The 16,567-nt window shown below is 56.4% G+C and overlaps 1 protein-coding gene across 3 annotated transcripts; it reads right to left on the bottom strand.

The window, feature by feature from the left end:
• Window positions 1-1,034: 1,034 nt before the first annotated feature.
• ISG20 (interferon stimulated exonuclease gene 20) lies at window positions 1,035-16,270 on the bottom strand. 3 transcript variants are annotated; one of them, XM_080651724.1, is made up of 4 exons: window positions 15,965-16,270; window positions 15,433-15,679; window positions 2,145-2,345; window positions 1,035-1,228 (listed from the first exon to the last, which is right to left on the bottom strand). In XM_080651724.1, the coding sequence occupies exons 2-4, from the start codon at window positions 15,658-15,660 to the stop codon at window positions 1,142-1,144; spliced, it is 516 nt and encodes a 171-aa protein (XP_080507850.1). In that variant the 5' UTR covers window positions 15,661-15,679; window positions 15,965-16,270; the 3' UTR covers window positions 1,035-1,141. The 3 variants fall into 3 exon arrangements, with proteins under 3 accessions (XP_080507850.1, XP_080507849.1, XP_080507848.1); XM_080651723.1 differs by having other exon boundaries at window positions 15,433-15,684; window positions 16,046-16,255; XM_080651722.1 differs by having other exon boundaries at window positions 15,433-15,684; window positions 15,965-16,228.
• Window positions 16,271-16,567: the final 297 nt, after the last annotated feature.

Below are 16,567 nucleotides of genomic sequence, written 5' to 3'. Positions count from 1 at the left end.
ATATCCTAAAGAGGACAGCCATTCTTGCCCGGCAAGCATGGCTCAGTGGTTGAGCATCAACCCACGAACCAGGAGGTCACAGATCAATTCCCGGTCAGGGCATGTGCCCGGGTTGCGGGATCCATCCCCCAGTGTGGGGCGTGCAGGAGGCAGCCGATCAATGATTCTCTCTCATCATTGATGTTTGTTTCTCTCTCCTTCTCCCTTCCTCTTTGAAATCAACAAAAATATATATATATATAAAAAAAAAAGGAATAGCCATTCATGGTTAGTGGGCCTAACACGAGACCCAGGCACGGATGGAAACAGCTCGGTAACCAGTTCTAACGGGCAGACATTGCTCTGCGGTGGCCCCTTCTCCCCGCACATGACACTTCCGTCAGAGGGCCGGTCTGGGTGCGGCTGCTCTCCCCGGGGTCCCCTGACCCTCAGGTGGTCCAGAGACGAAGCCCCAGCACCAGTCATGACATGTGGTGGGTGCTTAAGCTCCGACAGGTGGGGTGACGAGGTTTCGTAGGCAGCATCTCCCAAGAATCCTATGAATGGTTAAGAGTCCCCCGTTTTACAGATGGAAAAACTGAGGCACAGGGAGGTTCCGTAACGTGCCCTGTATCACGCCGCTGCCAAATGGCAGAACCAGGACTCCAGCCTAGTTCCCTGGGACTCTAGTGGCCACTGGTTCGGTGAAGGTCGCCAGGGGTGACACCCATCACACGTCCTCTGCCTTTGCTTCAAACCTCACTATTGCCGTGACACCAACTTCAGGATGGGATGGATGGACCTCTGAGCCGGGTGCCACCCCTAGGAAATGATGCCACCTCTCCGGGCGTGGAAGCAACTGGAAAAGGGAGGCAGTGGCAGGGGTTGGTAATTAAGTCACACAACCCCCAGGATTCAGGGTATTAAGGAAACGGACACTTGTCCCCCACATCCCGACTCAAGTCTCCGTGGCCCTCTCAGCATCACACAGACCAGGTCCTTTCCACCATTCCCGGCTCGGAGAGAAGAAAGGAAAAGACAAGAGGACCGGTGATGTCGTAGAGAAAATATAGAGGCATTTTACTATGAAAGATGCATTTTCCAGAAGCAAAGCAGTTGCTGTCCTGAAGGGACCTGTGGCCCCTTCGAGGAGGGGCGGCCCTCAGCGGGCGCGGATTCTCCGGGAGATCTGGTAGAGCTCCATGGTTGCCCTGGCGTCTTCCACCGAGCTGTGGCCCAACAGGCTGTCCTGCAGACACACGGACAGAGTGGGGACTTGGGGACGGGCCTCGCGTGACCCGCCCTTCCCTGCTCACACCCCGACTTCAGGCCCCGAGGTGGGTCGGTGGGTGGGTCTCCCCGGGACTCTGACACCCTGGACTCAGCAGGTGGCTGGAGCAGGCCTGGCTTCCCCTGTCAGCCCTGAGACCGGGACATGGCCAGGCACATCATCAGCATCCCGGGAACCAGCGGGCCCCCTCCGGGCGCTTGCACCCGTGAGAGTTTCTACAGTGTCACTCGCTCAGCCGGCTGAGAAGGTGCTGCTGAGTGAACCGGTGTGCTGGCCCTTCTGTCCTTGGCCCTGTGTGCCTCAAGGCTGACAGAGGAGCCCAGCCCCAGCTCCTGCTTCCTGCACCATCCCTGCTCCCCAGCCAAGCAGGATGGGGCTCGTGCTGTCCCCTCCCGCACCCCGTCTCCTGCCCTCCCCCACGAACAGCCACCTTTCAGACTCCTTCCAGATCTGGTCTCCTGTCCTGCCACCCGTGCGCCCAGGACGCCTGCCCTTCCCTCCACGGGACACTCCTCACAGTGTGTGCTGATGATCCAGGTAGGGGCCGCCCTCCACGGAAGCAAGAGTCCCTCGAGGACAGGGCCTCGCTCGCCGGGCATCCCCAGCCTCTGGTTCAGTAGGTGCGTGATCAACACCTGGGACCCCGGAACCCCTAACGAGACACGGCCCCTCTCAAAGGTGCACAGCCCCTCAGGGCTGAGGGGACTCAGAGTGTCTCCAGGGCCAAATATTTGCTCTGTTGCCCCTGATGGGGTTTAGTGTCTTGGAGGGAAGGGCCAGGCCCCCAGAGCAGACCCTTCTAGGGATGCTTCGGATGGGCTGCCCCGGGGCCGGCTCTTCGGCCCCCAGCCTGGGAAGGGAGGGCGGGCCTCACCTGGATGCACCTCCCCAGGAGGCGCTCGCTGAGCACCCGGAGGGAGACACGCTTGCAGTGGTGCAGGTTGGCTTTACGCCACAGCAGCCTGTCGGAGGCCGTGTCGTAGACGGTGTACTTGCTCATGTCCTCTTTCAGAGCGTCAAAGTCGTGCTTCAGGTCATGACCCACCACCAGCTTGCCTCTCAGGAGCTGCAGGATCTGGCCGGGAAGACACGCACCCCCACACGCATCACCCAGGGCCTCCAGGGTGGGTCTGGGGCCACTTGGTGCCGGCCTGAGCTGGCAAGGTAGGAACAGCCCCTCCTTGACCTGCTGTGTGGCCGTGGGCAAACCACTGCCCCTCTCTGAACGTCAAACGTACCATGTACAAAATGAGAAGAGCGGACCGAGCCCCTCCTCAGCTTAGCCGTGTAGGTCTGTGCTGAAGGCCCATACGATTTCCTCCGTGGTTTCAGTGCGGAGTAGCAGTGCGTGAACTAATAAAAAAATATCTATCGGTCCCTGTCGCCCGTTCCTGACCTAGAGCTCCTGAAACCCTTGGGATTTCCTGGGTGACAGGAGAGTCTTTTGTTCTGCTGAAGCAGCTATGGGTGCGCTCCTGGGTGGGACTGTTCACCGGAAGGACCGAGCCGCGATCAGAAGCTTGGCATTCTCAGCCTCTCCTCGCATTCTCTCGAGAGGATGTCAGAACTGAAGGCTGTCAATCAGGGGTCCTCAAACTTTTTAAACGGGGGGCCAGTTCCCTGTCCCTCAGACCGTTGGAGGGCCGGACTATAGTTTAAAAAAAAAAAACTATGAACAAATTCCTATGCGCACTGCGGGCCCGGGACGCGTCGGCTGCTAAGCAGGACAGGCAGCGGCACCCGGCGGGCCGGATAAATGTCCTCGGCGGGCCGCGTGTGGCCCGCGGGCCGTAGTTTGAGGACGCCTGCTGTAAATGATCAGGGAGTGTGGCTTTAAGCCATGAAGTTTATGGTTTTGTTACAGCACGTACAGAGCGAGGGGGAGGGGCTGTAGCTCACTAACTTTTGCAAATGGGAAAAAAATGGGAGCGCCAAGAAGCGAAGCCATTTGCCCGAGGTTGCTCCGATGATTGCAAAAAGGAGCTTGTAGATTTCATGATGCTCCTCTGGCAACGGCTGGAGTCTGACTCCCCACCGCCTCCCACCCGGGCCAGCCTGCGTGACTTCTGACTTCTCTGTGGGGCCAGTGTCCATGGGCCCCTGAGCTGCCCGAAGCCTGGAGACACCACACAGAGACAGAAATGCAGGCCGGAGAGCCCCCTGCCAGACGCCGCACAGGTGGGCGAGCACACCTGGCAATGATTCCAGCCCTCAGCCCCCGCAAGACGCCTCCGCGGACAGCTGTCGCCGTCCGCCAAGCCCTGCCCATACTGCGGGTACATGAGCGAAATAAATGCTGACGTTACTTGAATTGGTGGGTTTGGGGGTGACTGGCTAAGCACCATTAGAGAAATGGGGCAATCACAGGGCACCATCCTCTGCTAAAAGAGCAGGGGTCCCCCCTGACCCTGCCCCCCTTCCCTGCAGCCTAGTTGCCAAGCTGCAGGGAGCAACCCTGAGCCCCTGAGCCCCTGAGAGTGCTTCTGGGCAGAGCCTTGCACACGCACCCACGCCTCCGTTCTCCCCTCTCCCATCGTGGCTCTGCAGAGAGCCGGCCTCTGGCCACACAGGCCGGTCCCCTCCCTTTTCCTTGGTTGGCTGCGTTAGAGAGGATGGGAAGGGTGAGCCGGATGCACCCCGGTGGAAAGGGCAGCTCATGGCCATCTCGGGGCCGCCTTGGGGAGCTCGCGGACAGCCTGCATCGCTGCTTCCGTGCGTAGCCCAGGACCGCAGTCTGTGCCCCGGGAAGGAGCCACCTGCACGGCGGACACCCTCCCGCATCCTGCGTCTGCCGTGAGTGGCCTCCTGGGACTTCACGTGGGGCCTCTGATAGGCTCTCCCTTGGAGACCAGAGGACCATTATGCCCACTTTACAGAAGAGAAAGCTGAGGCTCAGAGAGGTGAGGGGACTTGACGGCCGTCCCGTCCCAGCGCTGGAGGCATCCGCAGGCCGTGTGGCCAGCCTGCCCGCCTTTCCCGTGCTTTTGTCGGGGCCTTCCCTGGACGGAGCCTGCTGGGCCCTGGGACTAGGGGAAGCTGATTTGAGGACCGCAGCTGCGAGCTCTTGATGGACACCAGCGCCTTCTCACACTGGGGCTCAGGATGCCGTGGGGGGCATCTCACTGAAATCTGGATTCTGCGTCTCTAGCAGGTGAGGACCCAGGACCTGTGCGTGGAGGAAAGGGCGCCGGCCAGCGACGACGCAGAGAAAGCTCCGGGGCGTGGGAGAGTGGGGAAGTGCGCCTTGCCTTCGGCTGCTGCGGTCACACCCCTTCCCTTGCTGACATCCTGTATTTGCAAACAATGCGGCCTGTTTTCGCCGGCTGGGGGCTGGCTCAGGCCCAGCTCGCACACCAGCTCACACAAAGCCCCAAGGGAGCATGCCATTTCAGAGACAGCCACAGGGGTCCCAGATGTTGTAGGATCAAGTCATGGTGGGGTGCATTCCTGGGAAACTCATCACTTCCCGAGCCTGAGGGTCCCTGGGGAGCTATGTTCAGCACCACATGACTCATCCTGAGACAAGTAGCGTAAAAGGGTGCGGGGGGGGGGGGGGGGCCGGGGGAGGGGGGGTGAACGTGCAAAGGAAGGACAAGGAAGCAGGCAAAAGGGGAGAGCAATAACCCTTCCAGACAAAAATGCTGAGCATGGGCTGCGGCTTGCTGTGTGGCCTCGGGGAGGTTAAAGACCATCTCTGGGCTTCCGTTCCCCATCTGTAAGGTGAGCCTCCAGGGGCCAGCTAGCAGCCGGGGCTCCCCTGGCTTTCTGAGGCAGGGCTGGGGAGGGGGAAGAGGTACCTTCTGTAGCCCAGACAGGTGGGGAGGTACCAGCCCGCGGGACATCAGGGCGTGAGACCTGCCCGGAGTCAGTGTAATGAGGCAGGTGTGTCACACTCAGGAGGTGGAGATGCTCAAACTCCGGGAAAGAATTGGAGAGGGGTGGGGGGAGGGGACATCGATCTGTCTGCCTTCGTTATCCTGGCACGGGGCCAGGTACTTTCCTCACCCGGTCAGGAGGCCTCTTCTCAGCAAGAGTAATTTTAGTTCCATTTTATGGAGGGCCGGGCCCAGGGATCAGAGAGGTTATGATGCTTGCTCTCTGGTGAGTTGAGAGCTGAGATGCACCTGAGCCTGTCCCTACAATGGTGGTTGTGATTGTCACCACTACGAAGAACACGGGGGCTGAATTAATGTCATTCATCTCAGAGCAGAGAGCACTTGGCACAGGTTTCGGAACCAGGAAGACGGCTTCTGGGAGGCAGGGATCGTCAGACCACGTTACCAACAGAGGACAGGGCTGCAGAGCCGTGTGTACCCACGTCGCACAGCCAGGGAGGGGCTGGCCCAGGTGTCTGCCTGCATGCTCTCCTCCACTGTGCTTCACTCTCGTTCCAAGTATTTCCCAGATCAGAAGTCACTGGGGCCCTTGATGAACATCCGGGATCCACTGACACACAGCGGGGAGGTGCCCTCGCCAGCGTTCCAGAGCGTTGTGTGCCTTGCGTGAGTGTGGACATCCCTGCACTGAGCTGCTGCTTCCATCATCCATTCACCTATTCCTTCATTAGTTCCTGATCCACTCCTCCGTTCCTTCATTTTTCCTGTATCCATTCCTTCCTTCCTTCATTAGTTCCTGATCCACTCCTCCATTCCTTCATTTTTCCTATAGCCATTCATTCCTTCCTTCATTAGTTCCTGTATACACTCCTCCATTCCTTCATTGGTTCCTGTATCCATTCCTTCCTTCCTTCATTAGTTCCTGATCCACTCCTCCATTCCTTCATTGGTTCCTGTATCCATTCATTCATTCCTTCATTAGTTCCTGATCCACTCCTCCGTTCCTTCATTTTTCCTGTATCCATTCATTCCTTCCTTCATTAGTTCCTGATCCACTCCTCCATTCCTTCATTTTTCCTATAGCCATCCATTCTTTCCTTCATTAGTTCCTGATCCACTCCTCAATTCCTTTATTGGCTCCTGTATCCATTCATCCATTCCTTCATTTTTCCTATAGCCATCCATTCCTTCCTTCATTAGTTCCTGATCCACTCCTCCATTCCTTCATTTTTCCTATATCCATTCCTTCCTTCCTTCATTAGTTCCTGATCCACTCCTCCATTCCTATATTGGTTCCTGTATCCGTTCATCCATTCCTTTGTTAGTTCCTGTATCCATTCATCCATTCCTTTATTAGTTCCTGTATCCACTCCTCCATTCCTTTATTGGTTCCTGTATCCATTCATCCATTCCTTTATTAGTTCCTGTATCCACTCCTCCATTCCTTCATTTTTCCTGTATCCATTCATTCCTTCCTTCATTAGTACCTGATCCACTCCTGCATTCCTTCTTTTTTCCTGCATCCATTCATCCATTCCTTCATTAGTTCCTGATCCACTCCTCCATTCCTTCATTGGTTCCTATATCCATTCATTCATTCCTTCATTGGTTTCTGTATCCATTCATTCATTATTTCATTAGTTCCTGTATCCACTCCACCATTCCTTCATTAGTTCCTGTATCCACTCCTCCATTCCTTCATTAGTTCCTGTATCCATTCATTCCTTCATTAGTTCCTGTATCCACTCCGCCATTTCTTCTTTGGTTCCTGTATCCATGCCTCCATTCCTTCATTAGTTCCTGTATCTATTCTTCATTCCTTCATTAGTTCCTGTATCCATGCCTCCATTCCTTCATTAGTTCCTGTATCTATTCATCATTCCTTCATTAGTTCCTGTCTCCATTCATCCATTCCTTCATTAATTCCTGTACCCATTCTTCCATCTCTCCATTGATTCGTGTATCCATTCATCCATTCCTTCATTAGTTCCTGTCTCCATTCATCATTCCTTCATTAGTTCCTGTACCCATTCTTCCATCTCTCCATTGATTCGTGTATCCATTCCTTCATTAGTTCCTGTCTCCATTCATCATTCCTTCATTAATTCCTGTACCCATTCTTCCATCTCTCCATTGATTCGTGTCTCCATTCATCCATTCCTTCATTAGTTCCTGTCTCCATCCATTCCTTCATTAATTCCTGTACCCATTCTTCCATCTCTCCATTGATTCGTGTCTCCATTCATCCATTCCTTCATTAGTTCCTGTCTCCATTCATCATTCCTTCATTAGTTCCTGTACCCATTCTTCCATCTCTCCATTGATTCGTGTCTCCATTCATCCATTCCTTCATTAGTTCCTGTCTCCATTCATCCATTCCTTCATTAATTCCTGTACCCATTCTTCCATCTCTCCATTGATTCGTGTCTCCATTCATCCATTCCTTCATTAGTTCCTGTCTCCATTCATCATTCCTTCATTAGTTCCTGTACCCATTCTTCCATCTCTCCATTGATTCGTGTCTCCATTCATCCATTCCTTCATTAGTTCCTGTCTCCATTCATCCATTCCTTCATTAATTCCTGTACCCATTCTTCCATCTCTCCATTGATTCGTGTTTCCATTCATCCATTCCTTCATTAGTTCCTGTCTCCATTCATCCATTCCTTCATTAATTCCTGTACCCATTCTTCCATCTCTCCATTGATTCGTGTCTCCATTCATCCATTCCTTCATTAGTTCCTGTCTCCATTCATCATTCCTTCATTAGTTCCTGTACCCATTCTTCCATCTCTCCATTGATTCGTGTCTTCATTCATCCATTCCTTCATTAGTTCCTGTCTCCATTCATCATTCCTTCATTAATTCCTGTACCCATTCTTCCATCTCTCCATTGATTCGTGTCTCCATTCATCCATTCCTTCATTAGTTCCTGTCTCCATCCATTCCTTCATTAATTCCTGTACCCATTCTTTCATCTCTCCATTGATCCGTGTCTCCATTCATCCATTCCTGGCTGCCAGGACAGGTGGCTGCCAGGGACCCTAAAGAATGTTGTCCTGTGGAGGCCCAGGCCCTTTACTCTCATCTTCAGGAGGACCCCGGTCCTCCTCTTTCCTCCTGTCCCCCTGTGTCTTCTCCCCACGAGGCAGCTTACCCTGGGGGAACCTGGATACTGAATTCGTCCTCCATCTGGCTGATCCCATAGACACCTGCCCGATGGCGGCACCCCAACAAGGCAGGCCACCCGAGGCGAGGGCTGCCGTGCTGGTTCCAGATGAAATAGCTTCCTGTCCACAAGCCGCCGCGGCCTCCCTTGTGTCCTCCGTGTCTCCCTCCTAAACCACGATGCTCCACAGGATTCAGTTCCCTTGTTTGCAAACTAAAAATGCAATTATCCCCCCCCCCCCAATCCCCATCGTGGGGTAGATGCGACCCCCCATACTGAGCTAACATTAAAAGAGCATTCACTTACAGAAGTAAGTTACAAGCTATTAAAAAGTACTGTTAGTTAAAAAAAAAGGTAATTAATCTGCAGGTGAGAGCCCGGAGTCTGTGCACTAAGTTGCATCCCAGGTTGCTACGTGTCCTTAGGCAGGTCACTGCCCCTCTCTGGACCTCAGTCTCCTCCTGCGTTCCTTCTTGTGCTGACAGTTTGAATTGTGGGAGGGACATCCTAAGGACTCCTCTGGCCTGGGCCTGCCACAATGGTAGCATTTCTAGGGGCAGGGACGTGGGACGGGTAGAGGTTTGTCTGAAGCACAGGTGGGTGATGGCTGGGCTGTGAGAGAAGGCAGGCAGGTTGAGGCTCAGAGGAACTTAGGCCCTGGGGGCCCTGGGAGGCTGTGATCTGAGCCAGGCCTGGGGAAGTCTCTCAGGCAGCAGGGTAGGCGGCAAGCAGGCAGAAAATGAGGGCCAGAGACTAAGGCCGCATTCTCTAGGGGAGTCAGAGAGGAGACTCAGATGCATAATTGAGATTTCTGTCTTTCCTCCATGGGCACATTGGTGACCCTGCGCCGTGATCTGGCCCTGAGCTGAAGGCTATAGGCCATCACCACTTCCAGACACCCTGTGTTGGAAGGAAACACCAGTACTCCCCTTTCTCTGGTGAGAAAACAGGTTCAGAAGGGTCCATATCTATACTAATAAAAGGGTAATATGGTAATTAGTCCAGGAGACCGTCTGGACATCCTTCTGGACAAAGCCATAGTGATGGGGCCGAGGCAGAGGAGGTTAGGGGCAATCAGGCCAGGAGGGGAGGGCAGTTGGGGGCGATCAGGCTGGTGGGGGGTCAATTGGGAGCAAGCAGGCTGGCAGGGGCAGGCAGTTGGGGCCGATCAGGCCGGCATGGGGGGCAGTTGGGGGCGATCAGGCTGGCAAGGGGGGCAGTTGGGAGCGAGAAGGCTGGTGGGAGGGGGCAGTTGGGGGCAAGCAGGCTGGCAAGGGGGGAGAGTTGGGGGTGAGAAGGCTGGCGGGGGGGCAGTTGGGGGCAAGCAGGCTGGCAAGGGGGGAGAGTTGGGGGTGAGAAGGCTGGCGGGGGGGCAGTTGGGGGTGAGCAGGCTGGCAGGCAGAGTGGTTAGGGGTGATCAGGCAGGCAGGCAGGTGAGTGGTTAGGAGCCAGTGGTCCCGAATTGTGAGAGGGATGTCCAACTGCCGGTTTAGGCCCGATCCCATAGGGACTTGGCCTAAACCGGCAGTCGGACATCCCCCGAGGGGTCCCTGATTGGAGAGGGTGCCAGGTCAGGCTGAGACACACCCCCCGCCCCCGTGCACAAATTTCGTGCACCGGGCCACTAGTATCCTATCTAATAAAAGAGTAATATGCAGATTGACCATCACTCCAACACACAAGATGGCTGACCCCATGTGGTCAAAGATCCTGCCCCATGTGGACACAAGATGGCCACCACAAGATGGCCAGCAGGGGAGGGCAGTTGGGAGGGACCAGGCCTGCAAGGGAGTGCAGTTGGGGGCGATCAAGCCTGCAGCGGAGGGCAGTTGGGAGGGACCAGGCCTGCAAGGGATGGTAGTTGGGGGCGATCAGGCCTGCAGGGGAGGGCAGTTAGGGGTGACCATGCCTGCAGGGGAGGGCAGTTAGGGGCAAACAGGCTGGCAGGGGAACAGTTAGGCATCAATCAGGCTGGCAGGGGAGTGGTTAGGGGGTGATCAGGCTGGCAGGCAGAAGTGGTTAGGGGCAATCAGGAAGGCAGGCAGGCGAGCAGTTGGGAGCCAGCAGTCCTGGATTGTGAGAGGGATGTCCGACTGCCCGTTTAGACCCGATCGGGCTTAAACGGGCAGTTGGACATCCCTCTAGGGGTCCCAGATTGGAGAGGGTGCAGGCTGGGCTGAGGACACCACCCCCCCGTGCAACAATTTCGTGCACCGGACCTCTAGTATATATCAAAAAGAAAGAATCCACCACTTGCTGAAGGTCACACAGGCCAGTCAGTGATGGAGCAGGAAGTGGGGACCCCAGCTGTGGGTCCAAAGACCCATTTCAGATTCCTGCCTCGCTCCTGGAATGGCTCGGTGCCTGCTTTGGGCAGGGCTGCATGCCACTCATGAGAAGCACTGGGCCTGGCATCACCTCCAGCTGAGAACCAAAGCATTGTGCACCCAAGGCTGGACGAGGACCGAGGTGTCCCACCTCCCAGGCCGGTGCCAAGGGCGCCCAGGGAACTGCCTGAATGTCCGTGCCCAGAGATGCCACAAGTGTTTCTTTGCTGCCTCCTGGCCCCCTGCTCTGGGCTCTTTGGCTTTCTGCTGCTCTGATGGGAGGGAGGCTGGGGAGGCGGAGGGAGGCTGGGGTCCAGCCGTCCACCTGCCTGCTCAGTGGGTCTGAGTGTGGGGAGCTCCTCTCAGTGTCCTTAGCCTCTCGTTGGCACCTGAACTGACCCGCCTCTTCTTCTTCTTCTAAAAATATATTTTTATTGACTTCAGAGAGGGAGAGATAGAAACATCAATGATGAGAGGGAATCATGGATCGGCTGCCTCCTGCACGCCCCCTACTGGGGATGGAGCCCGCAACCGGGGCATGTGCCCTGACTGGGAATCGAACCCGGGACTCTTCAGTCTGCAGGCCAATGCTCTATCCACTGAGCCAAACCAGCTGGGGCCTGTCTCTTCTTCATGCTGCTCTCCCCTTCTTGGTGAGTCTCCTTGGGTCTCCTCTATCCTAATGCTTCCTTCTTCCCAGTCCTCTGCTACTTTTATGTCTCAGCCCCCGACCGCCCCTGAGCTGACTCTTCTCCCCATTGTCCTCTCTTCCTCACTCCCTTCTCTCCTCCACAGCATTCCTCCCCCCTACCGCCATTGTCGTTTTTTTAAAACTGGCTCTGATCCTGCCATGCTCTTGCTCAAGAATCTTCAATGGCTCCCTATGGCCACTCAGTCGCATGCACAAACTCCTCCCACCCCTTGCACATGCCACCAGCCTCCTGGAGTCTTTCCAGAACCACCATGATATATAGTGCCCCCCTCCCCAGGGCTCCCCGGCACCCTCTTAGCACCTCTAGGTCAGAGCTGTCCAATAGAAATAGAGCGGGAGCCACCTAAGGCATTTTAACATCACCTAGTAGCCATATTGAAAAAGGGAAAAAGAAATAGGTCAGGTTAGTTTTGATATGTTGTATTTAACCTAATAGACCCAAAATATTATCATTTCAACATGTCATCGCGATAGAAAATTACTGAGGTATTTTGTGATTTTTTTTTTTAAACAAACAAGTCTTTGAAATCCAGTGTACACTCACAGCACTTTCAGTTCAGACCAGCTGCTTTTCAGGGGCTCACCGGCCAGCTGGGGGACCCCACCCTATTGGACACACAGCCCTAGAGGTTTTGAGCCCACGTTTGAATCCTGACCAGCCCGTCCCACTCTGTTTTCTGAACTTGGGCCCGTTATTTAGCGTGATGGGCTGAATTGTGCAAACTCTGTCCACCCCAGGCCGGCCAGACTCATTTGTTGAAATGCCTAGTTCCTCAAAACATGATTTATTTAGAAATAGGGTCTGTGCAGGCGGAGTTAGGGGGAGCCCCGAATCCAAACATTTGGCATTTAGATAAGAAGGGGAAACCGGGGCACAGAGACACACACAGGGAGAACGCGAAGGCAGAGGTTGATTGAGGTGACAGGTCTACAAGCCTATGAACACCAAAGATTGCCAGCCTGGGAGCTAGGAGAGACCGACAAGCAGATTCTCCACACCCCCCCGCCCCCCTGCCCCAGTCCTCAGAAAGAACCAACCCCAGGCGCTGGCCGGCCGCTCAGTTGGTTAGAGCAGTGGTCGGCAAACTGCGGCACGCGAGCTGCAGTTTGCCGCTCTGTTGAATAATGAGTTTGCCGACCACTGGGTTAGAGTGTCCATCCTAATACACCAAGGTTGTGGGTTTCATTCCCAGTCGCGGCACATACAAGTATCAGCCACTGAGCGCATCAATACGTGGAACAACAAATCCATCTCTCTCTCTCTCTCTCCCCCTCTCGCCCCTCCCTGCCTCTATTTTCCTTCCCACCTCTCTCTAAAATCAATAAATTAAAAGAAGAAGAAGAAGGAGCCAAACTCCGCTGGCTGACACCTTGATCTTAGACTTCTAGCCTCCAGAACTGCAAGACACACACATCCGCTGCGTAAGCCACCCCGTTGTGGTCCTTTGTTCAGTGGCCCCAGCCAGGCAACGCATCCGTTGGTCCAGGTGAACCCCAGTTTCCTTATCTGTAACACTAGTGGCCCGGTGCACGAAATTCGTGCACATTAAAAGGGGATTAACTAGAGGAAATAATTTAATATTGCTATTTGCCCTTTCTCTATAATAGAAGTGTCAGAGATGAAAGAAAATTAGTAAAATGTATATGAAAACCTTCTTCCTGTTAGAGTCTGGGGCGCACCATGGGACCCAGAGTCAAGTCCCCACCCACCCACATGCACCTCAAAATCGCGTGAGACCCAGACCCGGCTGGCCCCAGCCCCCATTGGGCTAGATCCAGATCTGGCCAGTCCGACCCTTGTCAAGCCCCACCTGGCAGGGCATGTAGCCTCAGGTCCCTGGTCCGATGCCAGGATGAAGGGCGTGGCCTGAAGTCCCCCAGCCCAGACCAAGGCGGGGGGCGTGCCTTGAGGTCCCCTGTCAAGCCCCGCCAGGTGGGGGACATGGCCTGAGATGCCCTGTCAAGCCCTGCTGGGTAGGGGCATGGCCTGAGGTCCCCTGGCCTGGTGCTGGGGGTGGGGAGCAGCCTGAGGTCCCCTAGCCCAGCACCAGGATGGGAAGCGCATCTTGAGGTCCCCCATCAAGCCCCGCTGGGCGGGGGGCGTGGCCTGAGGTCCCCTGTCAAGCCCTGCCAGGTGGGGGGTGCAGTCTAAGGTGCCCTGTCAAGCCCAGCCAGGCAGGGGGGCGCAGCCTCAGGTCCCCTGGCCTGGTGCTGGGGCAGGGAGCGTGGCCTGAGGTTCCCCGTCAAGCCCCACCTGGTGGAGGGCGAGGCCTGAGGTCCCCCAGCCTGGTGCTGGGGTGGTGGGAGCAGCCTGAGGTCCCCTAACCCAGCACCAGGATGGGAAGCACACCTTGAGGTCCCCTGTCAAGCCCCGCCAGGCGGGGGGCGTGGCCTCAGGTTCCTGCTGATTGCTCCTTAAGGCTCCTTATAGGAACTTGGCTTCAGCTGTGGGTGCAGTCATCTTTGTGACAGAGTGATGGTCAATTAGCATATTCCCTCTTTATTAGATAGGATGGGCTTACAGGGCCGACAATCATGGTAGCTAACGTGAGTCCCTAGAGCAGGGGTCCTCAAACTTTTTAAACGGGGCCAGTTCACTGTCCCTCAGACCGTTGGAGGGCCGGACTATAGTTAAAAAAAAAAAACTATGAACAAGTTCCTATGCGCACTGCGGGCCCGGGACGAGTCGGCTGCTAAGCAGGACAGGCAGCGGCACCCGGCGGGCCGCATAAATGTCCTCGGCGGGCCGTGTGTGGCCCGCGGGCCGCAGTTTGAGGACGCCTGCCCTAGAGGCACCCTCCCCTGGCACTTTCTCAGCCCCCACAAGCATCGCATGAAATCGCTAGGGTTGTCACCCCGTTTTCTTTGGGTGTGGAAACTGGGTGCAGAGAGCTTGAGTAACCAGCCGGGATTCAGACCCGAGTTACCTCCTGGGGCCCCATCTTGGCAGGCTGTTTGGGGAGGCGTGACTGTGCTGGAGACCGAGAGTCAGGAACGCCGACGCCAGTGCTCCGTACACAGTAGCTATGGTGCCCTGGCCGGCGGCTACGTTGGCGTTGGCGGGAGCGCCGTCCCGTACACCCAAAGGTTACAGGTGTGATCCCCAATCGGGGTGCGTGCAGGAGGCAACGGATAGATGTTTCTCATCAAATGCTCTCTCTCTCTTAGCTATGGACACAGACAGTAGGGTGGTGAAGGGGCCTGGGGCAGGAACCGGGTGGAGGGGGGCAATGGGGAGGAAAAGGGACACATCTCAACAATAAAGATTAAAAATCAGTAAAGATGGAAACACTAAAAAATTCTCTCTCTCTCTCTTTCTCTCTGTCTCTCTCTCTCTCTCTCTCTCTCTCTCTCTCTCTCTCTCCAATGAAAACATGTCCTTTGGGTGAGGATTAAAAAAACAACCCCCCAAACACAGTAGCTATTGTGGTTTTATCTCTAGCGCCTGAGCCTGGCACGGGAGGTGTGGGAAGTTGAGACAGACCTCAGTTCTCTCTGTTCTACTCGGACGTCCCCAAGCCCCACCCGCGGAGAAACCAAGGCGTGCGTTTGCCCTCTGAAACCTTCCCCGAAGTGACGACCCTGGGGCCACCTGTGGAGTGCTGGAGTTTGCTTTCAGTTTAGTGATTCTGAGAAACAGAGAGTTAACCCTGGAGCAGCTGAAGGAGGGGGTGGGTCTCGGGGCCACAGATTGACAGACTGACAGCTGACACACTGACATCCAGCCTGCCAGCCGAGGTTGGTCTGGGAGCAAGCCCTCCCCTCGGGCCAGTGTTTTAGGGCCGGGCCAGTGAAGGCCTCCGCCCGGGACCCGCCCATTTCTCCACACAGGGCTCACCGGTGGCGGCCGGGGGGGTAGAGGAAAGAACGGGGAATCCAGCCCCCAAATCAGTGTGGGAAACATCAGGTGGGACCCTAGTTCATCATCACAGACCAGCAGGAGGGCCAGAAGCACAGGTGGGAGTCAGCATGGTGGCGCTCCCCGCGCAGGGGTGAGGGGCCCAGGTCAGGGATCCTGCACTTGGGGAAGGTGCCAGGGAAGGGTGTCTGTGTTGGGGTGATGGTGTCTGCAGCCCCCCCTCCCCCTTGGCCGGGGTGGCACACGGCCCTTCACTCACCTCCAGCTTGGCCACGGCGAAGGGTGTGGCCTTCTCCATGTGCCGGGCCGTGACCCCGCTGACCCGGGTTCTGTAATTGGTGATCTCCCCCTCGGGCCGGATGAACTTGTCGTAGACCACGGCGCCGTTGATGTCCACGAGGCTGCACCGAGCCAGGCCGCTCTCATTGTTCGGCCCCAGCCCCACCATCTCACAGTCCATGGCCACCACCTCCATGCTGCTTGCCATGCTTGGCCGGGACGCTCAGCTGCGCTGGAGAACAGGAGGCAGGAAGGGCATCATCGCTCGGGGGCCACGCGGGGCCCAGGCGTCCCCGGCCGCCACCCAGCCAGCCTGCGCTCTTCGCCCTGCCTTTATCACGAACGCCACCTGGCAAAGGGAAGTTGGCCTCCTGCCACCCTGCCGGTGTCCTAGCCTGGCAGGGCCAGGGCTTGTGGTCCTGCTCGGCAGACACAGGGCCAGGAGGCCACCCCCCCTGACCTCCCACCCCCGAGACAGGCCCTGACCCCGCCATCCCGGCGCCCACCCTCACCTGCCTGCTTCCTCTGTCTCGCGCCTCTGCCTCTGTGTGGCCACTTCTCAGCTGCCGAGGTCCCTCTTAGCGGTGACTCACCTCTTGACTTCAAAGCGGGGAATCCTGACCCTGCCGTCAGCTGCTTCAGTTTCAGGTTCGTTTTCGAGCGAGCACGTGGCCAGCTTGCTCCATCTCCTGCCGGAAGATGGGGAAGCTCGGCGGGCACCTGAGTCAGGGCTGGCAGAGAGGGCAGGCTCCATGTCCCGCTGCCCTGCCTCTGCCCCACGGGCGCCACCTAATCGCTCAGCTGACGCTGCTGCCGACGGACTGACGTGGAGGGAGTGGATTGCAACATCTCTCTTTCCTTTCTCACCCTCCGCCCATAGAGTAAACATCTCGGGGATTGGAACTCGGGGAATGTGCCCCAGCTTCTGGGCTGCTACCAGCCTCGCACTCTAGGGTTTTTGGGTTTGTGGGGCCGGGCGAACTGGCTTGAGGGACGTGGAGGCTCTTAATTGGGAAGGGCAGAAGGTGAGGGGAGAGGGGGCTGGCCCCCAGCCCAGCCCGGGGGAGGCAGGGAAGCAGGACCAGAGCCCTCACCGCCCCCGTTGGTCCAGGGTG

The sequence above is a fragment of the Plecotus auritus genome, assembly GCF_963455305.1.
Source record: "Plecotus auritus genome assembly, chromosome: 15".
Classification (NCBI taxonomy): Eukaryota; Metazoa; Chordata; class Mammalia; order Chiroptera; family Vespertilionidae; genus Plecotus; species Plecotus auritus.
This window is presented reverse-complemented; position numbering and strand designations above follow the sequence as displayed.